At 45.4% G+C, this 25842-nt stretch overlaps 1 protein-coding gene and 1 long non-coding RNA gene across 3 annotated transcripts in view; one reads left to right on the top strand and one right to left on the bottom strand.

The window, feature by feature from the left end:
* LOC131419015 (uncharacterized) overlaps positions 1–20290 on the top strand; it is a 30405-nt gene extending 10115 nt beyond the window's left edge. The window contains exons 2-3 of one of the 2 annotated variants that reach the window (XR_009223127.1): positions 17756–17820; positions 18952–20290. This is a non-coding gene — a long non-coding RNA (uncharacterized LOC131419015). The remainder of the gene's footprint in view (positions 1–17755; positions 17821–18951) is intronic. The other variant, XR_009223128.1, reaches the window with a different exon arrangement.
* NWD1 (NACHT and WD repeat domain containing 1) overlaps positions 1–25842 on the bottom strand; it is a 61740-nt gene that overhangs the window by 2000 nt on the left and 33898 nt on the right. The window contains 7 exon segments of the mRNA XM_058563639.1: positions 500–605; positions 2590–3140; positions 4727–5003; positions 6688–6842; positions 11771–11861; positions 18838–19110; positions 21483–21691. Coding sequence (XP_058419622.1) covers positions 500–605; positions 2590–3140; positions 4727–5003; positions 6688–6842; positions 11771–11861; positions 18838–19110; positions 21483–21691 — 1662 coding nt within the window.

Raw genomic sequence — 25842 nt, 5'->3', positions numbered from 1 at the left:
GGGCTTCAGTTCCATGCTGGAGTGTAACGGTGTGGGAGAGCCAGCCCCCAGCTGTTTGTGGCTTGTGCTTCTCTCCCCGCACGAGCTCCGTCTTACAGCCCTCAGGACCTCACACAGAGACGTGTGAACCCCCACCCAGCTCACACATCCAGACTGCACGCACACCACCCCATGGCCACCCCCTGAGCCTAGGGGTGCACATACTGGGGGTGCAGTCCAGCCTTGGAAGGATGGACCTCGGGAGGTGGTCCGCACTGGCCCTAAAGCGGGTGCGAGGCCAGCTGGGGAGGGAGTGCTGCAGTTCTGAGTACCCAGATCGCGGGTCTAGACGAGAAGGTGTAGCTCCAGGTGAGCCTGTCCCCTTGGCCTGCAGACGCCTCCCTAAGCGGAGGGACCCAGCTAGGGGAGGCCAGAGCGGGGCCTTCTAATGCTCAGGACCCAGGACAGGGCCCTTCTCCTGGTGCAAAGTTCAGTCCTGCTGTCCAAGCCCACGACTCACCGTCCAGCACACTCCAGACGATTATGGAGCGGTCCTTCAGGCCGGCATACACAGACTTGTCGTCCTTGGAGAAGCAAGCGCACTGGACTCCTCGACAGTAAGAATTCTGTTGAAAAGACAACGTGATCTTGATTTCAGACTGAAAGGCACCCAGGAGACCAACCTCGAGGCAGGTGTGTAGAAAGCCCGGCTTGAAAGCACCCCACAGGGGTGGATCCAGCGAGAACCTGGAGAGATGGGTAGCGTCACTATTCCCAGGACCAAAACACATCTTCAGAGAGATTAGATTGAGAGGTTTTGCATTGGAGAGTGGGAATTATAGGATTAAATTTCTTAAAGGACCTCAGATATACAAATATTAGCTATAATTGTGTTTGCATTACTGTGTGCTAAATGCAATATGGGATCCTGGATTGAATCCTAGAACAGAAAAATGGAATTCATTGAAAAATCTATGATCCCAATAAAGTTGATAGTTTATTTAATAATTTTGTTCCCATGTTAATTTCTTAGTTTTGACAAAGGTACTCTAGTCACATAAGATTTGTTAACACAGGGGAAGCCAGGTGGGGGGTAGGTAGATGGGAACCTTTGTACTATCTTCACAACTTATCTGTAAATCTAAACTATTTCCGAAATTAAGTTTATTTAAAGACAAAGACAAAAATCCAGGTGTATTTAACTGCTGTGCTGACACTCCCCATCTCAACAAGGCAAAAGATTACTTACACCCCAGGCGCACAGTGTCTTCACAAAAGTCAGTCAGTCAGGTGGGACAAAGGCCTTTTAAGATGAAACTATACCTAGTCTGTTCTCTTAGTTACAAGATCCTCTCCTTGTGTTTATTAACAATTTTTACATCTTGCAACCTACAGTACCACCTTCCTTCTCCATCTGAAAAACTGGGATAATAACACCAACCTCACAAGATTATTGTGAGGATCAAATTATAGAATGATATTTTAATATGTATATTTTAATGTAATGTGAATATATTACATTAAAATATACAATATAGCTCTTAATATTAATACAAAAATTATAATTGTTCCTTAAGAGATGGACAGTGCAAACTATTAGACATTCGTATGTAAAGCAATCACCAGTTTCCCTCTTCAGACCCTTCGATGTTGCTGTTCCTCTGCCTAGAATGCTGTTCCACCAGACTTATTTGACCTTAAATAGCAGCCCTTGTCACTCTACCCTCTTGCCCTTGCCCTATGTCTTTCTTCAAAGCCCTGTTGCTCACCAGCCCATCATGTATTTGCTGTTTTATTTTTACTTCACGCTTGTTGAGCACGGAGGGTAGATGAGGAGCTCTCCTGGGGACGGGACCACCCCGCTGAGCAAAGCAGAAAGGACCCTGTCCTCACAGGGCTCACAGCATCTCCCCACCTAGAACGTGGCTCCAAGAGGTGGGATGGTGTCTGTCCTGGTTGCAGCTGCTTCCTCAGAGCTAGAAAGGGGCCTGGCATAGGAATGTGCACTCAAAACTTTTGGGTGGGAGCCGGCCTGGTGGCATAGTGGTTAAGTTCACGCACTCCGCTTCAGTGGCCTGGGCTTCGTGGGTTCGGATCCCAGGCGTGGACCTATGCACTGCTCATCAAGCCATACTGTGGTGGCGACCCACATACAAAATAGATGAAGATGGGCACAGATGTTAGCTCAGGGCTAACCTTCCTCAGCAAAAAGAGGAGGATGTTAGCTCAGGGCCAATCTTCCTCAAAAAGAAAAACGAAAACTTTTGGGTGAAAGAATGGCGCAGTCAGGATTAGGGTGAGGAGAGTGAGGCAGGGCTGTGCCAGCACAGGATTGATCCTGTCTTTTTTTAAAATGTTGATATTTTGTTCTTCATGGATTTTTGTAGTTGTTTTGATTTTTTTAAACATCACATTAAAATATCTTTCTCCTGATTGCTGAGTTTTTTGGCAGCCCCTGAAACTCTGCTCCCGAGGCGAGTGCCTCTCACTTGCCTCACCCCAGGCCTGACCCAGGCCGATGGCACGTGGTGTGCACTTAATAAATGACGCCTGTCCTCAGGTTCCTGATGCCAGGACCTAGCACGTGTGTGGTAATGGCCGGTCACGCACCGTGTCGCTCAGCTCGAATTTCCACTTGCAGGCCTGCAGGTCCCAGAGACACAGCAGGGCTTCCTCGGAGCCGCTGACCGCCAGCTGCCCGTGATGGCTGACCTCCACGCAGGTGACCTGGCTCCCGTGGGCCTCCAGAGGGAACACTTGGGAATTCGCACACTCATAAAGGAAGAGGCCGCCGTTGGTCGTGCCGTAGATCACGCGGGAGTCGGCCAGCACGGCCACGCTGGATATGGTCTCAGGCAGCTGGGCATGGAAGGTGTAGGTTGGCCCGTCGATGACGGGACAGGGGTCCCCAGGGCTGAGGTCCAGCACCAGGACGATGCTGTCATAGGCGATGGCCAGGCGCTCCTCACCCTTACTCAGGGCCATGCAGTTGACGGCTCTCCGGGCCTCCGGAGGGGGGATGCACATCACATCCCGCCTGGAATCCAGGGGGAACACCAGGACGGTCCCGGAACTGAGGCCGGTGAAAAGGAGCTTGGCTTGCTCGGCGACCTCCAGACACCTGACCTCACTGGACGTGTCCAGGGCATCTTGTTCCTCACCTGCCACGGGGAGAAGACCACACCAAGAACAGATCACAGGAACGCTCATTCCACGGTTTCTTATTTTTAAGCATTTTTTAAATGTTTCATTATCCATAATCTTCAACATGGCTGTTGCAAGTTTCCCTGCTCCCACTCCTGCCTCCCAACCATCTAAGCTTTTAAAAATGAAAATCACATCATCTCACTGCCCTGCCTAACACCCTCCGATGACTTTTCACTCCCTCAAAAAAATATGCATGCCTTTGCACAGTCTCCGAGGCCTCAGGTGACCTCCCAGGCCTCATCCCAAAGTTTGCTTTACGAACTTCTGTAAAAGGCCAGAGAGCAAATATTTTTGCCTTGCAGGCTGTATGCTCTGTGTTGCCACCATTCAACCCTGCCGTTGTAGCCCCCAAAGCAGCCCCAGACCAGATGTAAGTGAATGGATGTGTCTGGATTTGGCCCTCCGGCCTGAGTTTGCAGACTCCGGTCTCATCCTGCACCACGCTCCACTTCTCTGTGTCCTGCCTCGCCCACAGCTATCAGGCAAGCGCCTTGAGAATCTAATCGTAACTTTGTCTGACTTGCTCTGTGCCGACCCCCAGAGCCCCACCCCGTGGCTGGCCCTAAATAGATGTCTGCCAAATCCATGAACCCATGAACTTGAGAGTGAATTCTTTTCTCCTATTATTTTATCATTAATATGGAATTTCTATATCTCCATCTCCCCACTGAGGATGGCAGCAGATACTGTTGGTGACACACCGAGACCCAAGGCTGCCCACTGCCGTATGCTTCTCTCTCAATTCCTTGAGAATTGCCTTTGGGTGAAGGGAACCCCTTAACTGGAAATGCCTAGAGGGCTATGCCCGCCCCCCACAAGGATGGCACTAGGCCAATAAGGGGGTACAAAAGGCTGATCTCCTGGCTTTCAGATGGGACAATTCTGAGATGGAGTTCATGCTCCCAGGCTCCCTGTGGGATCAGGCTGAGCCCACCTTCTTGCTCAGTCCTTCCCCTGCCCAGCCTGCTTCCCCACCCCCTCACCTTCTGCTGGGAGCTCCCCCTACACACCACTTGTGCAAATATCCCCATCACGTGCCCTGCTTCAGGGAACCTGCACTAAAACAGGGATTGACAACCAGATTATCAATTGCCTTCAGCTAGAAATTTATAAAATCAAATCCTGTTTTCTATTAGCCACTGATGGTTTGTGCCCCCCTCCCCCCCGATTCATATGTTAAAATCCTAACCCTTAGTGCCATGTGTTAGGAGGTGGGCCTTTGTGGGGTGATGAGGTCACAAGGGTGGAGCCCCATGATGGGATGAGTGCCCTCATAAAAGGTACATGAGCTTGTTTCCCTCTCTGCTGTCGGCCATCTGAGGATCCCATGAAAAGATGCCGTCTAGTCAGCTCTCACCAGATACTGATCTGCCAGTGCCCTGATCCTGGACATCCAGCCTCCAGAACCGTGAGAAATAAACGTCTGTTGCTTAAGCCCCATGCCCCCCAGTCTATGGTGTTTTATTATAACTCCCAAACAGACCAAGACAGAGGCTTCAATTCTGACCCACACAAATGACCACGCTTATATCTTACAAACCTTCTGCTAAGTCCCAAATGGTGACTTTGTTTTTGTCCCCAATTTTGGGGAAGTAAACGTAGCCTCCATTGTGTGACACCGCAGTGAGGCCGGTGCGGTCCAGAAACGGGGTAGAGACCCGCGGCTTCTGAGTGTAGCTGAGATCCCAGACTTTAAAAGACGAGGACTGCTGGGAAGCAGATGCCACCAAGGCCCCACCCCGGGCCAGCAGGCTCACGGGGGCCCCGACACCTTCCAGGATGTCCAACAGGGTCCCCTGCTCTGACAGACTCCACACCTGAGGATGGAGAGCAGAGGGGCAGAGCTTACTTCTTCCTCATGCTGCTGTAGCTCGGAAATATGCTTAAGCCCATTTGTCTACCTGCGGTGAATTCCTTCACATCTCCCCACTCCTTCAAACTTCCCCACATCTCACCATCCGCTACCACAGCAGTTCTCAAAGTGTGTCCCAGGGAGCCCCTGGAGGGTACCCCCAGGCCTTTTCAAGGTCTACAAGAGCAAACCTATTTTCATAATAATTCTAAGATGGCATTTGCCTTTTCCACTCTCTCTTCCTCTCACAAGTGAGCAGTGGAGTTTTCCGAAAGCTATGGGACATGTGGTATCACAACAGATAGGAGAATCAAATATGCAAATCTAATTGTCTTCTTAAGCCAGACAGGAAAGAGGTTTGCAGAAATGTGAAACAATGACCTCTTCTCATGAGCTTTTTTGTTTCAGAAAATACAGTAGTTTTCATAAAAGTATGCTATGATGTTGATATGTCATGTTAATGAATTAATGGATAAGTGTTTTTGGATTTCCTCATTTTTAATTTTTAATATGGTAATTCTCAAAGTCTAGTGGTTAAGATTCGGTGCCCTCACCCCCACGGCCTGGGTTTGTTTCCCAGTCAGGGAACGACACCACCCTCTGTCGGTTGTCATATTGTGGCAGCTGCGTGTTGCTGGGATGCTGAAAGCTCTGCCACCAGTACTTCAAATACCAGCAGGATCCCCCATGGTGGACAGGTTTCAGCAGAGCTTCCAGAATAAGACAGACTAGGAAGAAGGACCTGGCCAGCCACTTTTAAAAATTAGCCATGAAACCCCTATGAATAGCAGTAGAGCATTGTCTGGTAGAGCACTGGAAGGTGAGAGGATGGTGTAAAAAGACCGGGCAGGGTCCTGCTCTGCTGTCCACAGAGGCACTAGGAGTCAGAAGTGACTCAATGCCACTAACAACAAAATTATTATCAATAGATACTAAATGCAATGCAGGATTCTGGATTGGATCCTGGAATCAAATAAAAAGGACATTTGTAGGAAAGCTGGTGAAATGGGAACAGAATCTGCAGATCAGCTAATACTATTGTCCCCAAGTTAATTTCTTGGTTTAATGAAGGGATGCAGGTATGGTGAGGTATTAACGTTGGGGCAAGCTTGGTGCAGAGTAGATATACACATGTGGGGGACTCTAGGCTGTCTTTGCAACTCTTCTATAAATCCTAAAATTATTCCAAAGTAAATCATTTGCTAAAAATATGTAAAGCAAAATGATATAACCCACATACACAAAAGCTCTTTGGGGTCCTCAGCGATCTTTGAGAATGCAGAGGTCCTCAGAACAGAACATTGGACAGCCGCTACCTTATTGTACACTTTTCTTGCCAGCTTTGAGAACTCTGAGCTTAATGGGAATTTTCCTCCTCTCTTCCCAACCCTGCTCCACCCTGAAGGCCACAATCCTCCCAGCTGTTCAAGTTCAGTGAGAATGCTATCTCTTCCATTGAATATTTTGGTAATTCCCCCCCAGGTCTGCCCCCGAGTCCCAGGAGACCCCCCCCCCCATCCTCCCTGCCTGCTTTGCCTGCACTACTTTTTGTGGATTTCTGTATTTTGAAGCCAGAAGATCCCTAAAGAATCATACTCTCTATTGCGGAGGCAGAGGTAAGGGTGATGGGCCCTGAATCTCCCCCTCACCTGAATGAGTGCGTCCCGGGACCCGGTGACAATCACATTGTTCTCAGGACCAAAAACGGCTGTCTCCACTGTGTCCTCGTGTTCGAGGTCAGTGGCCATGAACCGGTGAAAGCCCCGTGAGTCGGCCAAGAATACCCGCACGGATCTCCCAAAGCCTGAAAAGGCAGGGCCTGGTGTTAACGCCTTTCATTTTCTGAAGACCTCGAGAGGAATCCAATTCAATTAACACAGATTCTTTATTGAGCAGCCACCATGAGCGAGCGGAAGGAACACATGGTGAACAAGCCCGATACGGCCCCTATCTTCACACGGCTGACAGTTACAGGGGTGTGACAACAGCGGTCAAGACTCTCAAAGACAACAGTGAAGTTATTTATTGTCACAAGACTGTGAGTTTCCAAAGAACTGAGACAGCCTGTTCGGGCGTATCATGGTATCCCAGAACTCAGCACCAAGCTGGAGACAGTGAATATGTTTTTTTTGTTTTGTTTTGGTGAGGAAGATTAGCCCTGAGCCAACATCTGTGCCCATCTTCCTCCACTTTGTATGTGGGTCGCTGCCACAGCATGGCTGACGAATGGTGTAGGTCTGCGCCCGGGATCCAAACCCACAAACCTGGGCCACCAAAGCAGAGCGCACCGAACTGAACCACTGTGCCACCAGGCCACCCTCTAAATATGTTTTGAAGATGGAAGGAAGGAAGGAAGGAGGGGAGGAAGGAAGGAAGGAAAATAAAATGGTTACAATTTTTTTTGAGGCACGGCAGTCTTTTTAATTTGGGGTAGAAAAGTGAAGGGAGGGTCCCAGGCCTGTTCTGCTCCCCCTGGGGCTTACATGGGTCCTCCTACTTCACAACCAGAGAGGTACGACAGACCCATTTTAGGCTGCAGAGCTGCGAACTCCTTAGGGAACAGGCAGGTGACGTCAATGAGTGAGGCAGAAAAGTGGTTATAATTTGTAATAAGGGCAATGAAGCCTTGGGACTGGGTGCAGACAGAGACACACACAATGGAGAAGGCCCTGTGAAGACAGAGGCAGAGACTGGAGAAATGTGGCCACTCAAGGAATCATACGGCAGAAGCTGGAGGAGGCAAAAAAAAAAGGATTCTTCTCTGGAGCCTGTGGAGGGAACACAGCTCTGCCAACAGCACGATTTTGGGCTTCTGGCCTCTAGAACTGTGAGAGAAGAAATTTCTGCTGTTTGAAGCCACCACGTCTGGGTGGTAGTTTGTTACAGCAGCCCCAGGACATTTCAGCTGGTTAGAGAGGGACAACTCTGCTCAGTGAGTCATGGGTTTGCATGGACCCCACTCAAGTGGACACCCTATGCTTGCACAGAAATTATTGCTTACAAGATAGGCAGGCCATCAATTCTTCTCGATGTTCAGAAATAAGTTACTATTGGTAAGTAAACAGGCATTCACCATCATATCTGAGGGTCAGAGTTGAGCCTGACTGCGGATTCAAATCCTAGCCCCTCCACTTATAGCTCTGTAACCTCAAGCAACGTAATTTCTTTGTGCCTCTGTTTCCCCATCTATAAATGAGAATAATGAAAGCACCTGCCTCCCAGGGCCATCAGGGTGTAAAGGAGTTAACACACGTACATTGCTTAGGACAGGTTCTGACACATTGTCAGCACCCAAGTATTAGCTACTGTTATAAGGTTAAGTCTCACACTGAAGGGTTATGGTGTGAGTCTCTGTGCTCTGCACCTCGCATGCATCATCTCCATTTAGCCTCCTGACAACCCCTGGGTCAAGTCTGGCCAGTGGGAAGCTGGGGGCTGAGAGTCTGTCTTATTGCCTCTCCACACCCTCCATGGAACTGCTTTTATTGAATTGTACTTGACTATGAGGCTCACATGGAAGGATGTTATAGAAAACTGATGAAATGCACCAAATTATCTACTGTCCATGGATATCTCCATTACATTCTTATGCAGCAAAGGATTAACTCAGCAGGCCTGAGTTGTCCTCACACTGCACATGGAAGAAATTTGGCCCTAGCCCAGCTCCTGGGAGGGGCCCTCTAAGCCCTTGGAATGTCCTGCCTGAGAAGAGTGTCTTTGTTTACCTGAGGCCTCAGGCCACACTGGATGGTCTGTGCTCACAGTGTGATTTAGGGGGGAGGTTTTGGGACATGCAGTGTCAGCTTGACCTCAAGGGGGGCTGGAGACTAAGGTCAGCTGTGCAGGTGGTCAGCCAAGTCTACACAACCAACCCCCAGTAAAAATCCTGGACACTAAGGCTGGGGTGAGTGTCCCTGATTGGCAGTACACCATGTGTGTTGTCACATACAGTTGCTGGGAGAAGTAAGTGCTGTCGGCACGACTCCACTGGGAGAGGGCACCTGGAAGCTCCTGCCTGGTCTCTTCTGGGCTCTGCCCTGTGTGTCTCTTCCCTCGGCTGATTTTAATCTGTATCCTTTTGCTAAAATGAACTGTAATGAACTGAGACTGTGAGCATGAGAGCTTTTCTGAGTTCTGTGAGCCCTGCCGAATCCTCAAACCTGAAGGTGATCTTGGGGACCTCTGAACCTATTTATGAATTCTCTTTATGACACTTGAAAGAAATCCTTGCCTGATCTTAGCTAAGTCAGGATCAGGGTACATCTCTTAAGCAACAGGTTTGTTCCCAAAACTGTGGATAGGGAAACTGTCCAGGCTCCTTCTTACTGGATGCTGGAAAGAGCCACAGTTGAAACCCAACTGTAACAAGTCTCTAGGTCACTGAGGTCCTCAGTGCTTTTGGCCTCAGATGGCATTTTGTGCCTCTACCCTTGTTTTTTTTCTTCTTTCATCATATTTCTCATGCCTCATTTTACACATACTTAAGCCACCTAAAATTCTTTTGGAAGCAGGATGGAGGGTATATATCCATCAATCATTTATCAGTCAGTCTTGGAGGATAAGTGTTTATCTACCAGATCTGCATTCTCCAATATGGTCACCACAAGCCACATGTGGCTATTAATGTGGCTGGTCTGAATTGAAGTGAGCTATGTGGAAATTAATAAAAGAAATTGGAGCTTGGAAGGCCTGTAGGAGGCGCTCTCATCCCCATCACACACCATCAATTACACCACACAGGAAGAGACAGATGCCTGCATCTCAGACAGGAAGTAAAACTACTTAACCACTGAAGGAAGATTTCTCTCCTTACCTGGCAGCAGCCCAGACAATGACAAATGCCACAGCTCAGCCAATGAGAAACACCACAGCTCAGCCAATGAGAAACACTGCAGCCCAGCCAATGAGAAATGCCACAGCTCAGCCAATGAGAAACGCTGCAGCCCAGCCAATGAGAAATGCCACAGCTCAGCCAATGAGAAACGCTGCAGCCCAGCCAATGAGAAACACCACAGCTCAGCCAATGAGAAACACTGCAGCCCAGCCAATGAGAAACACTGCAGCCCAGCCAATGAGAAATGCCATAGCTCAGCCAATGAGAAACGCTGCAGCCCAGCCAATGAGAAACGCCGCAGCCCAGCCAATGAGAAGCCATTGCTGCCCTGAACTGTCACTTTCCCCCAATGGACTTACCTTTAGAACAGCCCCGCCCTACTCCCCCTTTTTCTCTGTGAAACCAGCTCCTCTCCATTGTTTTCTGGATTTGCCTATGGTTTGCCAAAGCATGCACGTCCCAAATCGCCAATTCTTTTGGCTATTCCCGAATAAACTGGTTTTGAGGGTAAAATAGGCAAATTTACCTTTTAAGTTGACAGCTGTAAGTGTAAAATACATGCCAGATTTCAAAATTTTCACACAAGAATTTTAAAAATTAAATTTGTATAATATTTATATTGATTTCATGTTGAATTTTTGGATATATTGGGTTAAATAAGATACATTATTAACATGAATGCCACCTGTTTCTTTTTACCTGTTTAAATAGGTCATGACAACATTCACAATTGTAAACGTGGCTCACATTTGTGGCTTGTATTACTGAACAGCACTGGTCTAGAGTGTCTTCCACCCCTGGAAATGTCTTTGCAAAAATCAGGCTGATTTTAGGGCAGTGAGAATACTCTGTATGAGACTGTAATGATGGATACATGTCATTATACATTTGTCCAAACCCATAGAATGTACAACACCAAGAGTGAACCATAATGGAAACTATGGACTTTGGGTGATGATAATGTGTCAACGTAGGTTCATTGATTGTAACAAATATACCACTCTGGTGGGAGATGTTGATAATGGGGGAGGCTGTGCATATGTGGGAGCAGGGGCAGTACCTGGAATTTTCTATACCTTCTGCTCAATTTGGCTGTGAGCCTAAGACTGATTTCTAAAAAAGTATTTTTTAAAACATATCAGTCTGTGGAGCATCTGTTGGTCACCTCTGCTGGGAAGCCTTCCCTGATTGCTTTAGATTAAGGAAGGGAACCCTGTCACATGCTCCTAGAGACCCTGATTCTTGTCTTGTCATAACACCAACCACTCTTTCTTGTGGCTACCTAATTGTCCCCACCTTTCCTGCTAGCCTAGAAGCCCCTAAAAGCAGGGGTTGTGTGGGCTGGGTCACCACTGAGTGTACCCCATTCTCTAACCCAGCCTGCCTCTATCCCTGTGACTGTCCAGCAGAGAGAAACATTTCCATTTCAGAGATAACAAACCAGAAGCCCAGAAAGGTTAGGAGATTCGCCCAGAACAGGGGTTGGCACACTACAGCCCATGAGCCCAACTTGACCCACCACCTATTTTTATATGGCCGATGAGCTAAGAAGAGTGATTACATTTTCCAATGGTTGAAAAACTCAAAATAAGATTACTATTTCATGACACGTGAAAGTGATATGAAATTCAAATTTCAGTGTCCACAAAGTTTTATTGGGACACAGCCACACCCACTGGAAATCTCATCCATGGTGGCTTTTGCATTACAAGGGCAGGGTGGACTAGTTTCTACAGAGACTGGTGGTCCACAAAGCCAGTGATGGGTGCTATGGGGCCCTCGGCAGAGAAAGTTTGCCAGCCACTGGTCTAGGACTCCCCCGTTTCCCAGACCCCTCTTCACTTCCACCCAAATCCGGGCTGCCTCCTCATCCCTCCCCAGTGAGAGCCAAACGCTACCTGCTGCAAGAAGGGACTCGTCTTCAGAGACCACCAGGAACCCCACCGCATCTGGAAGCTTCTCCAACAGAATGTCTCCTTCGGAGGAAACCTGTGCAGAGTCAAGGATGCCCATCAAGTACTTCCACAGGGTTCAGGGTTCACGGTCCAAAGCTTGGATCTGATGCAGGGTTCTGCCACTCACCAGTTCTGTGACTCTAAGCAAATTCCTTAACCCCTCGGTGCTTCAGTCTCCTCATCTGTAAAATGGGAGGTGATACGAGGACCACCCCCCAGGGCTATCGTGGGCTAAGTGCACAGAATGGTTCCCCCGGCACACACTCAGCCCTCCTAAAGCAGCAGCTATTATTATTACTGTTGATGTTGGTGTCATCATAACCACTCAGGGACCCAGAGAACATTCTAGCAGCTGTGAAGATCTCAAATAAAATCAAAACACAGGTTGGAGCCAGAGGAAGGCAGCACTGGTCTCCCCATTCCCGAGTTGCAGAAATGAACCAATTTTTGTTCATTTCTAAGAGGAAGGTTCGTTCATGAATCCTGATTCTCAGCCTCAGTTTATCTACTGATTTTTGAGTGCCTGCCTGCCACCAGGCCCTGCACCAGACGCTTTATGTTCATTGTCTCGCTGAGGAGGAGCAGGCAGGACACGTGGGTAGCCCAGGAAAGTGAGTCATTTGCACCACTTCAAGCCAATATTTAAAAAATATTTGTTCAACATTTATTTAGCAGGGGCAGGAGAAAGTGAAAGTTTTCATGGCTGTTACTGCTGATTTTTTAAAAACGTGATTCTTTTAAAACTTAAAAAAATTAAACAGTGATACTCTATATGATTAAAAAAAAAGAAGAGGCCAGCCCCGTGGCTTAGCGGTTAAGTGCGCGCACTCCGCTGCTGGCGGCCCGGGTTCGGATCCCGGGCGCGCACCGACGCACTGCTTCTCCGGCCATGCTGAGGCCGCGTCCCACATACAGCAACTAGAAGGATGCACAGCTATGACATACAACTGTCTACTGGGGCTTTGGGGGAAAAATAAATAAATAAATAAAATTATAAAAAAAAAGAAGAAAAGAAATATCCAGAGCCCACCATGGACATCTTTTCACCTTCTCTGCCGCTCTTCCTTCACCCCAGAAGGGACGGTTGTCTACGTTTGCATAGACGCACGTTTACACGAACATCCTTCTTGGTGTAATCCATCACAGACATTGCTCTGCAAGTTATTGTTTCCACTTAATGTGTCCAGGGGAGTGGTTCTCGACCAGGGGGGGATTTTTCCCCCCAGAGGACACTGGGCAGTGTCTAGAGACATTTTTGGTTGTCAAGATTGGGGAGATACTCTGCATCAAGTGGGTGGAGGCCAGAGATGCTGCTAGACATCCTACAATGCTCAGGACAGGCCCCCACAGCAGAGAAGGACCCAGCCCCAAATGCCAATAGTGCCCAGGCCTCTCGTAGCTGTTTAGGCATCGGTCCTACAGCCAGACTGCTTGAGTTCAGATCCCATCTGTGACACTCCTCAGCTGTGTGACTTTTGACAAACAACTTCCCCTCTCTGTGCCTCAGTTTACTCACCTGGAACATAGAAATAAAGGCAGCAGCTAGATTTTAGCATTGCCTTGTGGGTTAAGTAAGTTAACAGATATAAGGTCCCTGGAAAACAACGTAGGACACAGTAAGCACTGTGTGAAAATTGTTATTGGCCTAAAAGTACCTCTAGCCCAGGGGTCAGCAAACTCTTCCTGGAGTGGGCCAGATAGTAAATATCTTAGGCTTTGCGGCTATAGGGTCTCAACTTTGCCATTATCACGCAAACACAGCCATAGACAGTATGTAAACAAATGGGTGTGGTTGTGTGTCAGTAAACTTCATTTATGGACACTGAAATTTGGATTCCATAGGATTTTTACATGTCAGAAGATATTATTCTTTTTAAAAATTTTTTTCAACCATTTAAAATCATACAACTGTTCTTTCAGCTTGCGGGCCGTACAAAAACAGGTAGCGGGCCAGAGTTGGGCGACCACTGCTCAAGCCTATCTGATTTTTTTATAGCTACGTAATGTCCCATAGTACAGAATTCCCACTGAACTACTTTCCTAGGTGCAGACATCGAGAGCAGCAGGTATTTTGTCATTACGCAGAGTGCTGCAGGAAATACTATCATCTAGGCTGGTCTCATTTTAAGTGACGGGTATATTCCTGAAGATCTCAGATAACACAAAACATGCCACATCTGAGAGAGGTTTTCCCCCAGGACTGATGAAGGGCAGTGGGTCCTGCCAGCTACGGTGCTGCCACCAGCGACACCAGTGTAAACACAGCCACCATTCATGAGACGCTGAACACGTGACAACATTTTTGCATTCTCTCTATTTCAAATTTGCACATAAAATGAGACTGAATACTTTTATCTTATTTCAAATTTACCCAAGTCAAATTCACATAAAACATAGCCACGCTGTGCTTACATCTGTGTGCACAGGTGCAAGTATTCAGGATAGGTTTCCGGAAGCAGAATTGCTGGATTCCGTGGGAATGTGACCTTAAATCTTGACAGACACTGCAAGATTGCTCTCCCAAGGGCTTCACCAATTTACACCCCCACGAAGAAGGTAAAACAGTGCCCAAGGAATGGATTTTCTTTTTATAAAAATATAATTTTATGTTCAAAGTAAGAGCTCCATTACATGCACTTTGTTGAACCAGATAATTCTTGAGAGATTTATAAAAAATCAACATTTAGGTAATAAAATAAAGCTCCCATTCCTGGTAAGAGCATCACTTCATGCATAAATCAGTTCCAAAGTTTCGGTGAATTGCAACGATGGAAGGCAGGTCACAATCGGCTGTCTGGGCTCAGAGTTAGTGCCTCTGTCTGGAGTTGCCCCTTGCAGCTGGCACATGCGACCTTACAGTTGTGCTCATAAGAAGTGTGTGCATGTGTGTGTGTGTGTTTATTTCTATTAGAGCAGGATGGGATCCTATTTGCATTTTAAAAATCCTTCTTGTAAGTTTCATGTTATTTCAACACCAGACTCTTGGTTGACTTGTGTGTGACCTTCCTTTCACAGGTGCATGCAGATCTAGCGGCTCTCCATCTTGAGTTCCACTTGAGCTTGAATATTTCAGGGTCGGCTTGGATAAGAGAGATGGCTGGGTGCCACGCAGGAACTTTGGTGCAGGGAGACTGGTTTTCCTGGGATCAGATGTTTCCAGAGTCTCTGGGTACTTGCTTGCTCAGCCTCCTCCCCCTTTGCTCTGACTTTCATAGGACACAGACAGCTTGGAGCTCAGCTTCGTCTTCCAGTCGCCTCCTCTGATGCTCCTCTTTCACTCACTGGGCTTCTGTCTCGTATGATATCCCTTCAGCCTGAAGAACTGCTTTCCAGCATTTTTTATATACAGATTTGCTGGAGACAAATTCTCTCAGCTTTTGTTTGCCTGAAAACGTTCTTATTTTGCCTTCAATCTTGAAGGACATTTTCACTGGATACAGAAGTCTCAGCTGACAGGTTTTGATTTTCTCTTTCAAGTTGCAGATGTCGTTCCATTGTCTTCCGTCCTCATTTCTGACGAGGACTCGGCTGTCATTCTGACCATGGACGCCCACTGTACGTGACGGGTCTCTTTTCTTCTGGCTGCTTTTCAGATTTTCCTCTTTATCCTCAGTTTTCAGCAGTTTGTTTATGATTGCCAAAATATAGTTTTCTTTCTTTTGGCCCTGTTTGGGGGTCTGTGAGCTGTTGGATCTTTGGGCTGATGTCTTGCGTAAATTTTGGAAAATTGTCAACCATTATCTCTTGAAATATTTCTTCTGCCACGTTCTCTCTTTCTCTCCTCTCCTTCAGAGACTTGGATTGTCCTCTAAAGACTAATGTCTAAACACCTGGCGTTGTCCCCCAATTCTCAGATGCTTTGTGCCTCTTCCCCTCATTGTTTTTCTTTCCTATGTTTACGTTTGGGTAATTTCCATTGTCTTTAATTCACTGACCTTTCTCTGCTGTGACTAATCTGTTCTTAAGCCCATCAAATGAATTCTTCATTTCTGACATTGTCTTTTTTGTTTCTAGCATTTTTATTTCATCTTTTTTTATAGTTTTGATTTAAAATTTTTGAAATTCCCCATGTGTTCACACGTTATCCACCTTTTCCACTATTTACCATAAATATTTTAAAGTTCTTGTCTGATCGTTTAAAGATTTGAGTCATTCGTGTGTCTATTTCTACTGATTGTTTTTGCTCTTAATTATGGTCCCATTTTCTTGCTTCTTTGTGTGTGTCATAATTTTTGTAATATAGTAGACATTGAATTTACATGCTCCTTCCATTGGGCTTCTAGTGTGGAGGGGTCCAAATCCATTTAATCTGTACTTCAGCTGGGCCTGGGCTTGATTTCATCTTTAGTTGAATTCATTTACCAATGTCTTCAAATGTTATGAGTTATCAAACCTTTCCCTCCAGAAGAGCTGGGATCTGAGCACTAGTGAGATTCCAGAGACCCCTTCTTCCTTACAGCCCAGCTACCAGTTTTCCAGATCATAAGATAGCTCTCTCTACAGCCTGACCACCAGTTTTTGGGGTGCTGGAGGTTTGTTCAAACAGGTCCTCCAGTCCTGCCTGCAGATTTCTGCCCCATTTACATTTCACCAGGACTCTGATTTGAGTTCCCGCCAGAAACAGATACTGAGGATTATATTTGAGTGCAAGGAGTTCATTTGGTTGTTGACCCAGGAAACACCAACAGAGAGTGGAGAGTGGAGACAGGGAAGGGAAGGCAGCCAATCAGTGTGGTTCATCAAGCCAGTTACCACTGTGGACAAAGAGAGCTCCGTCCTGCTGGAGGTGCTCTGGGAGAGAGTGTAGAAGGTGCTTCAGAGCTGTCCCCACAGAGGGGCCAGGAGCTGGGTAGTGTCCACCAGCTCCACCAGTGTTGGGTGAGGCTGCTCCCAGGAGCATTACCACAGGGGCCAAGAGTGCTGAGGTGGGGGTAGAATCAGGAGAAACACAGCCCAGGGCAGAGCTGCAGGTGTGCAGTACTCAGCTGTAGCCTGCGTGCCTGATGTTCAGCTGTCGATTGCCAAGGCATCCAGGTCAGAGACATCCATCTTGAACAAACATCTGGCCAGCTGTGGGACACCGCTACTAGCAAAACAACCAGATGAGGCATTAGGCTGCCCCCACCCACATAGGTCCCTTTTTCAGAAAGCCGGGGTAACTCGCTGCTTGCATGACCCCGCTTCTCCCTCCTTGTGCCCTAATTTCTGCTCTTAAGCTTTAAATTAGCCAATAAAGAATGAACCTGGGAAGCCCTAGACACCTCACCCTCAGATCCTAATAAAGACGGAGCCCCAGGTCCATGCTTTCTCCCTCTCTCTCTACTCGCAAGCTCACTGAGTAGCCCTTGGGCATGCCGTGAACCCTCCAGGACCTGTGAGTGATAAACCTTGTTCCTCAAAGTTCCCTGGTGGCTTTTGCTGAAGTGTATCCTGCCATCATCATAAGAACCACAGGGCCGGCTCAGCCACAAATCGGGACCCCAGTGGTGGAAACATCTTTGGAGCTCCCTATGGGTGATGTGTGCCTGGGTGAGCACCATAGGCGTTCCTAATCGAGGGCACTACCATCAATAGGCTTGGGACCAACCGAACAGCAGCCTTCAGGAATAGAAGATTAGCCCCTTCAGAATTGAGGGCATGGGATGGGGCACCAATAGTGAGGTATGCAGGGGGAAATCTAAGTTTAACTAGCGCCATATTTCAAACTCAGTCCCCAACCTCCACTGGTTGGAAGCCTGAGCTGGTGCCCATGTGTCCATCCCGTGTCCTGGCTCTGGATGTAGGTGCCATTTTTCCTCTATTTTACATATGAGGAAACTGAGGCTCAAAGAAGAGGTTGAGCCAGCCCAAGAATACAATGAGTTAAAGGCAGGAGTGAGGTTTTGAAACTCAAGTGTGTCTGACCCCCAAGTCCAGGTTCCTTTCTAGGCAGAAGGATATTACTGAAGATGATCCATGAATGAAGGAGCAAAGCTAAACAACTGAGAGACCAGGTAAAAGGGCTGGGTGGTCTTCCATTGGTGTGTTTGGGGCCTTGACTGCTCAGGGAGGCCGTGGGGCCATGAGATCCAGAAATGTGGAGCTGTGGGATGGTAAGGGAGGCCGTATTCCCCACCCCTCAAACTTCGCCTTCTCAGTAGGGCATGGAAGACCCTCTGTGACCTGTTTCCATTCCGCCTCTCTTTTCCCTAAAATGCCAGGCATGCTCCTACCTCCCCACGATCATACCCACTATTCCCTCCATCTTCCCTTTTCCATCTTGGAAATCCTTCTTATTCTAAGGCTGCCTCCTCGAAGGAGCTTTCCCAGATTGCCTCTTTCAGGAGTATCTTCTTCTTCCCTCAACTTAGAACACACTACTTCTACCTCTACTGAAAACAGACTCTGTTCCTTTTAGTATGACTGTAAGTTATTGGCAAGCCCATCTCCCTCCCTGGGCTGAGTTCCTTGAGGGTGTGGTTGGATTCTTATACTTCTTCAGCCCCTCCAGTGCCCGGCCTGGTGCCCTTATTTCTGAACCTACAACTCCTTATATAACTTGCTGTTGCTGTGCCCTCCATATCCCCTCAACATTCTCCACGATTGCTGAACAGTGTGCTTACTGTACACGTGCAACTTTGCACCGGGCTGTGGTTTTCTCGATTGCCCTCTCTCATCTCGCCAGCACGCTCGGCCCCTGTGGTAATGCTCCTGGGAGCAGCATCACCCAACACTGGTGGAGCTGGTGGATAGTACCCAGCTCCTGGCCCCTCTGTGGGGACAGCTCTGAAGCATGTTCTACATGCTCTCCCAGAGCATCCCCAACAGGACTGAGTGCCAACAACTGCCCACGCTGGCCAACCCCCAGGAGACACCAATAGAGGTTTCCTGAACTGCACTGAATTGCAAATCTTGAAGCCAGTGCCATTTATTAAAAGATCGAAGGTGAGATGGTTTCTCCCAACTTCTCAGACATCTGAGCACTTCTGAGCCCAGTTAATGTTGGCATCCTATTCCATAAGGTTGCTTACCAAAGAGAGGGAGCCCTTGCTGAATCCAGTTACCATCTTCCCTTGCTTCTGGACCGACACCCCACAGGTGGCTGTTTCCTCTGTGATGCTGGACAAATATTGTTTCCTCTGCAGCTTTCCCGTGGCTGAGCTCCACACACTGACCACGCCGGCCTTGGACACCGTCAGCAGTGTGGCCTGGGCAGCCAGTGATGCCGTGCACACCCAGGGGTCGGAGGCATCGCCTGGGATATGGAAGACTGGCTCTGCAGTGTCCAGGTTCCAAGCAGTGACCTGACGGAATGAGGAGAAGGAAGAGCCACGTCAGTGGGCAGGTTTTCCAGCATTGAATGCAAGACCTGTTCTTTTTTATAGTTCGTGCATTTTATTTTCAACATGGCGTCAGTTCCAAGTGAAGGCAGGGGAGGAGGTATTCTGGACTGGATCCTGAAACAGCAAAAGGACATTTGTGGAAAAACGGATGAAATCCAACTAAAGTCTGGAGTCAGGTTGATAGTAATTATCAATATTAATGTCTTAGTTTTGACAAATGTACCCTGGTTATATAAGGTGTTGATATTAGAGAAGGCTGGATCAGGGGTATATAGGAACTCTTTAAATCTTTAAAACTTTTCCATAAATCTAAAATTGCTCCAAAATAAAAAGTTTTAAAAATAGAAAAAAACCCAGCTATGCCATGTGCATTCACATCTGTGTTCATGACAAATAATTATTGATTAAAGCAAGTTTCATGTTTAGCCTCACCAAAAAAAAGTATCTTTTTATCAGCAGTTACCATTTAAACAGCAAACATTTACTCATTAATTCTACTTCTGGGGTTTACTCTAAAGAAATAAGGAGAGATACACACAAGATATATGTATAAGGAAAGTTATCTCAGTTACTTGCAAGTGCAGAGAACTGGAAACAACCTCTATTGTTTGTTTCCAGTTAGAAGGGATTGGTTAAATCAACTCGAGTGGAGCTGTGCAGGGGTCTTATGAAGTCACTAAGCATGCTGCATTTGAAGAACGTTTAAGGTTACGGGCAAATGAAGATAGTTTTATAAACTGCATATATGGTTTCATCCCTGTTTTGTTTTAGACACATGCATACACACCTGCACACGTGCACATACCTGCACACACGCACATGTACCTGCACACGTGCGCACACACCTGCACACGCACCTGCACACGTACACACACACCTGCGCATGCACCTGCACACGTGCACACCTGCACACACACATGCACACACACCTGCACACGTGCACACACACCACATAAAGCAAAATCACATAAATCGTAACAATGTGACTTCTGGGATTATTTACTATTGCTTATTATTACTTTACTGTACTTTCCAAACTTTTGCTGATAACAAAGATAATTTCTATCCTCAGTTTTGAAATCAATCAACACCTCCCTCATATTTAAGCCTGCACAGTCCAATAAAAATACAATGCAAGCCACATGTGACTTTGAATTTTTTATTAGCCACCTTTAAAAAGGTAAAAAGAAACAAGTGCAATTTCAATAATATATCTTATTTAACTTAATATGTCCAAATGTTAGCATTTCAACATGTAATCAATATAAAATTATTATTGAAAGGTTTTGCATTATTTTTATGACACTAAGTCTTTGAAATCTAGTGTGTATTTTATACTTACAGCACATCTCAATTCAGAATAGCCACACTTCAAGTGCTCAATAGCCACGTGTAGCTGGTGCCCACCCCAACCCCTGCCCCGGTACTGGACAGCATAGCTTATAAGCTACCAATATAACTTATGTTAACAACCACCAATTACTAATGAAATATGATAATTAATAGCTACTAATTATTTGTGATAACTATAAGTATAACACCTAGCCAAGCACTATGCTAGGTGTTTCACAGTCATTATCTCATGAGGTAGATGAAGAACTGAGGCTCAGGGAGGTGAGGTGACATGACCAAGATCATTCAGCTTGTAAGGGAGTCAACTGGGAATTAGATATAGATTTTCCCCTGTGCTTTTAGTGACTAAGCTTTAACCCATTATTCTATTCTGTGTCTTTATTGATAAAACAATCTGATCATAGGGTTATGATTGATATAATGGAATAACACAGCAGAATAAGTATTGTTTTCAGATGCATGTGGAACATTTACAAAGAGAGACCATAAAACAAGTCTCAATACATTTGAAAGGATTCACATGATACAAATGGAATTAAGGGGAAAAAAATAACAGAAATCTTTCTGGGACCCTCAGAAATATTTGAAAACTAACAGCGCACTTCTAAATAGCCCATGGATCACAGAAGAAATCAAAAGGGGAATTTGAAAATATTTTGAACTGAACGTAAGTAATACCATAACATATCAAAGTTCGTGGGATGTAGGTAAAGCAGTACTTATGGGAAATGTATAGCACTAAATGACTATAGCAAAAAAAGATGAACGGTCTCAAATCTTAGGGTCAGAAAGTACTATCAAGATCATCTAATGCAACTATGAGGTTTGAAACACCTTATAGCACCCACTCAAGTGGTTGTGTACCTCTGTTTACCAACCTACTTCAGTATCAGGAAGCCCCTCCTTATATAAACAGCATATTTCATCTTTGAATGCTCTGATATCAGCTTTCCTTTGGAAACAGGGCAGGTGTTTGTTACCTTTGAGCCAGATGCAGAATACACAACCTTCTTTACTTCATCCACATGAAGTCTCCAGATCTGGTGTTCAGTGGGATTTTTTGAGCCTCCATCCCAAATGGTGAATTTCTCCCTGCCAGAGAGTAAATTCCACAAGCGCAGCGTGTGGTCCTTCGAGGTGGAGACGGCGAACGTCCCTTTGGCCAACACTTGCACGCACCTCACCTCTCCTGCAGGCCAGGTGGGGGAGAAGAGATTAGCTGGGAACATTTTCACCTGCCAACTACCAAAACGCCCACTGGCTAGGAAATTCCCTGGTTTGCCAAAGAAAAGATGGATGGATTCAAACATATCTGATTTACAAATAATGGAATGTGGCAAAGCTAAATTGAGTGAAGTTACCTGTTAGAATTAAATCAATTTCCCAGGTGTTAAATCTGTAATAAACAGAGATCATGGAAATTTATAAAAGTTCACCATCATCTAGGGAGTGTTTAAAATTAATAAACGTAAAAAAAATTATGAGAGAAGATTGTATAATCTTGGACAGATATTTTCTAAGCAAAACATGAAATTTGGAAGATATAAAGGGGAAAAATTGACCAACTGAATCACATAAAATTGTAAAACTTCAGGAGGATAAAATGTAGTTGAAAGGCATATGACAGATGGGGAGAAAATATTTGCTGTATGTAACAGATAATTGGAGACGCTCCTTAATAAACACAAAGTTCTTACAAATAAGCCAGAAACATGCAAATAACCTACTCACAAATTGGGCGAAGAATATAAACAGGAAATTTACAGAAACAGTAGAAGTAGACAATAAGCATTAGACAATGACGCTCGGTCTCACTAGCAATCACAGAACTGCAAGACGAAAAACCACTGCCATTACCACCACCATGTTGGCAAAAAGTTGTATAGATTGCTCGCTGGACTGCTGGCAAAGATACAAGAAATCAGTTACTCTCGTACCTTGCTGATGGCAGTGTAAATTGATATGAATTTGCAAAAGGGTAATTTGGTTACATTTATTAAAAGTTAAAATGTACGATCTCTTTGTTTTGATAATATACTATAGTTATGTAAGACATTGCCATTCGGGGAAGTTGGAAAAGGGTACGCAGAACTCTCTGTACTATTTTAGCAACTTCTAGTGAGCCTATAATTATTTCAAAGTAAAAAGCTAAGAAAAAGAGGAAAAAAGGAAAAGTGTGCATACCATTTGACTAAAAAATCCCACTTGTAGGAATGAGTCTTACAGAAATAATAGCATAAGTGTGTGAAGATGCAGAAGGACGTTAATTGCAGCGTTGTTTGTATAAAAAGAAAACTGCAAACAACCTGTCTATGAAAAGGGAGTTGGTTAAATAATACGGTGCATCCATATAAATAATATTATGCAGGCATTAAAAATAATAAGATGGATGTATATATATATATAGTGACTTGATCATGATCATCATTATTATTATAATAGCCAATACTTGCTTTGGGCTTTCTATGTGCTGAGCATAGCCGTAAGTGGTTTACATGCATTAAACTCCTTGAATCCTTGTCACAACCCTGTGAGGTACTATTATTATCCTATTATACCAATGTGGAAACTGGGCACAGCTAAGTACAGTGACATTCCAGAGCCACATGGTTATAAAGCCAGGATTTAAGCCTGGAGCCCAAACTCTTGACCACTACAAAATATTGTTACGATGTGTTGTGACAAAAGTACATTGCAGCCCAGTATATAAAGTAGCACAGTCCAACTTTGACAAGAACTCAAAGTACACAAGCCCGTACAAGCTGTGTCTGCAGAAGCGCAGGGAGAAGTTGCTGCTGGCATATAACACGATCACTTCTGGAGGAGAGACCGAAGGAAGAGAGAGACTAAAGAAGGGAGTTTCATTTCTTCATAATTTGAATGCCAGCAGGATTGTGGGTGATTTTTATTTGTTGCGATATGGGTATTTTCAACCAAAATTTTTGTAAATAGTAATGCTTTACAATACATCCCCATACATAGAGCACTGTATTACTGTTAAATGAATTAGAGATATACATACATGACATGGAAAGAGAGAAAATATGCGATGTTAACTGAAAAAAAAACAAGGTTGCCAAGGCTTATCTGACTATCTATATCTATATCATCTATATCTTTATCTATATAACTAAACACCCCCTGGGAGAAGGGATTAGAACAATATGCTGGTAAGTGTTTAACAACTGGCTCTCCAAGGGGGTGGGAGAAAGCCCTGCTTTGTGGCATTTGCCAACTTCCATGGCATAGATACTCCCACTGTGGCTGATTTCAAACCACTAACGTGATGCCACTGAACGTGGAGCTGGGGAGAGATACTCAGTAGCACAGATTTCCACCCTCTGGACACCACAGTCAAGAACACAGACAGCAGTAGAGTATTGTAGAATAATTAGGAAGTGACGAGTTTTCAGTATTTATTACCTTGTTTTAATATAATTGATTTAACTGTAAGTTTCTATATATATATTTTTTTTTTGTGAGGGAGATCAACCCTGAGCTAACATCCAATGCCAATCCTCCTCTTTTCGTTGAGGAAGCTTGGCCCTGGGCTAACATCCGTGCCCATCTTCCTCTGTTTTATATGGGACACCGCCACAGCATGGCTTGATAAGCAGCCTAGGGCCGTGCCTGGGATCCAAACCTCCGAACCTCGGGCCGCCAAAGCAGAGCGTGCACACTTAACTGCTATGCCACTGGGCCGGCCCCATAAGTTTCTATAATTTAATGTTTAATAATGGCTGCATTTGACAACTGCCTCACAACATCCCTGAAAACTTCACCATCGGCTCTCACAAGCCAGTATGAACCCCTCCAGCACGCTACCATGAGATTGGAAACATTCACTTTCCATATTAGAATGCCTATAATGCTTTCAGTTTTTTTCAATAAATTGATTACTGAGTTTTTCTGATTACAAATAATAAGAGCTTGATGACTTTAAAAAAACAAATCAACGTCACCATTGGTAAATGGGCTCAGGTCTTAGACGGCTCACACACAGGAAAATACAAATATTGAACAGACCTATGGGAAAATCTCTATCAGTACCCACCTCGCTCCCACTCCCAGAAAAAAGAGTAAAATGAAAACATTGAATGTTGAGAGCTTTGGGGCTGAGGGGTATTTTATTCTGCTACAGCCTGTTTGGAAAACAATAAGGTGACACTTCTCAAAAGCCAGAGAAATGTTCATACCCTCCAATTCAAGAATTCTACTCTCTGGAAATATTCAACAGAACGAAAAATCATTGATGAGTAAAAAGAGATTCATTCCAGTGTTATCCATGATAGCAAATAACTAGAAATAACCTAAATAAATAAATTCTGGAACATGATCTATCAAGAAAAATGAAATATTTTTGCTGCCTTTAAACATTATAAAGATGAAGATTCAATGGATCATAGCAGCATTATTCATAATAGCCCCAAATTGGAAACAGCGTAAATGTGCTTCAAATAACATTGCATTTTACATTTACGTGGCAGGTCAGTGTCCTTCAGGCGATGAATGGATAGACAAACTGTGGTCCTTCCATACAATGGAACAGGACTCAGCGATGCAAAGGAACAAGCTATTGAAACGTGCAAGAATACGGATGCACCTCGAGCCCATCCAGCTGAGTGAAAGAAGCCAGATGCAAAAGATCACACAGCGTACGATTCCGTTTGTAGGAAACGTCCAGAAAAGGCAAATCTGTACACTCAGAAAGCACACGTGTGGTTGCCTGGGGCTGGAGGTGGGAGTGCAGATGGGCTGCAGAGGCGGCAAGAGGGAGGTTATGGAAAGTTCTGCAGTGGGATTATGGTGATGGTTTCACAACATGGCAAATTGAATAAAAATCATTGAATTGTACATTTAAAACAGGTGAAATGGCGTATAAATTACACCTCAATAAAGCTGTTTTAAAAAGATTCAACAGGGGCCAGCCCGGTGGTGCAGTGGTGGGTTTGTGCACTCCGCTTTGGTGGCCCAGGATTCACGGGTTTGGATGTCGGTGCAGACCTGCCCATCAGTTACCAAGCCATGCTGTGGTGGTGTCCTATGTAAGGTAGAGGAAGATGGGAATGGATGGTAGCTCGGGGCCAATCTTCTCCAGCAAAAAGAGGAGGATTGGCAACAGATGTTAGCTCAGGGCTAATCTTCCTCACACACACACAAAAAAAGATTCAATGGCAACAAAATATTTACGGCAAAATGTTGAGGAAAAAAATAAAACAGTGTACACACTTAGAATGCAATGACATAATATTTTTAACATTTTAATTGAGATACAATTCACAAGCATACAATTCACCCATTCATGTACAGTAGTACAATTCGCTGGGTGTGTATGTTCCC

Source organism: Diceros bicornis, chromosome 20 (assembly GCF_020826845.1).
Source record: "Diceros bicornis minor isolate mBicDic1 chromosome 20, mDicBic1.mat.cur, whole genome shotgun sequence".
NCBI lineage: Eukaryota > Metazoa > Chordata > Mammalia > Perissodactyla > Rhinocerotidae > Diceros > Diceros bicornis.
Note: the sequence above shows the minus strand (reverse complement) of the source record. Positions and strands in the feature narration are given on the sequence as shown.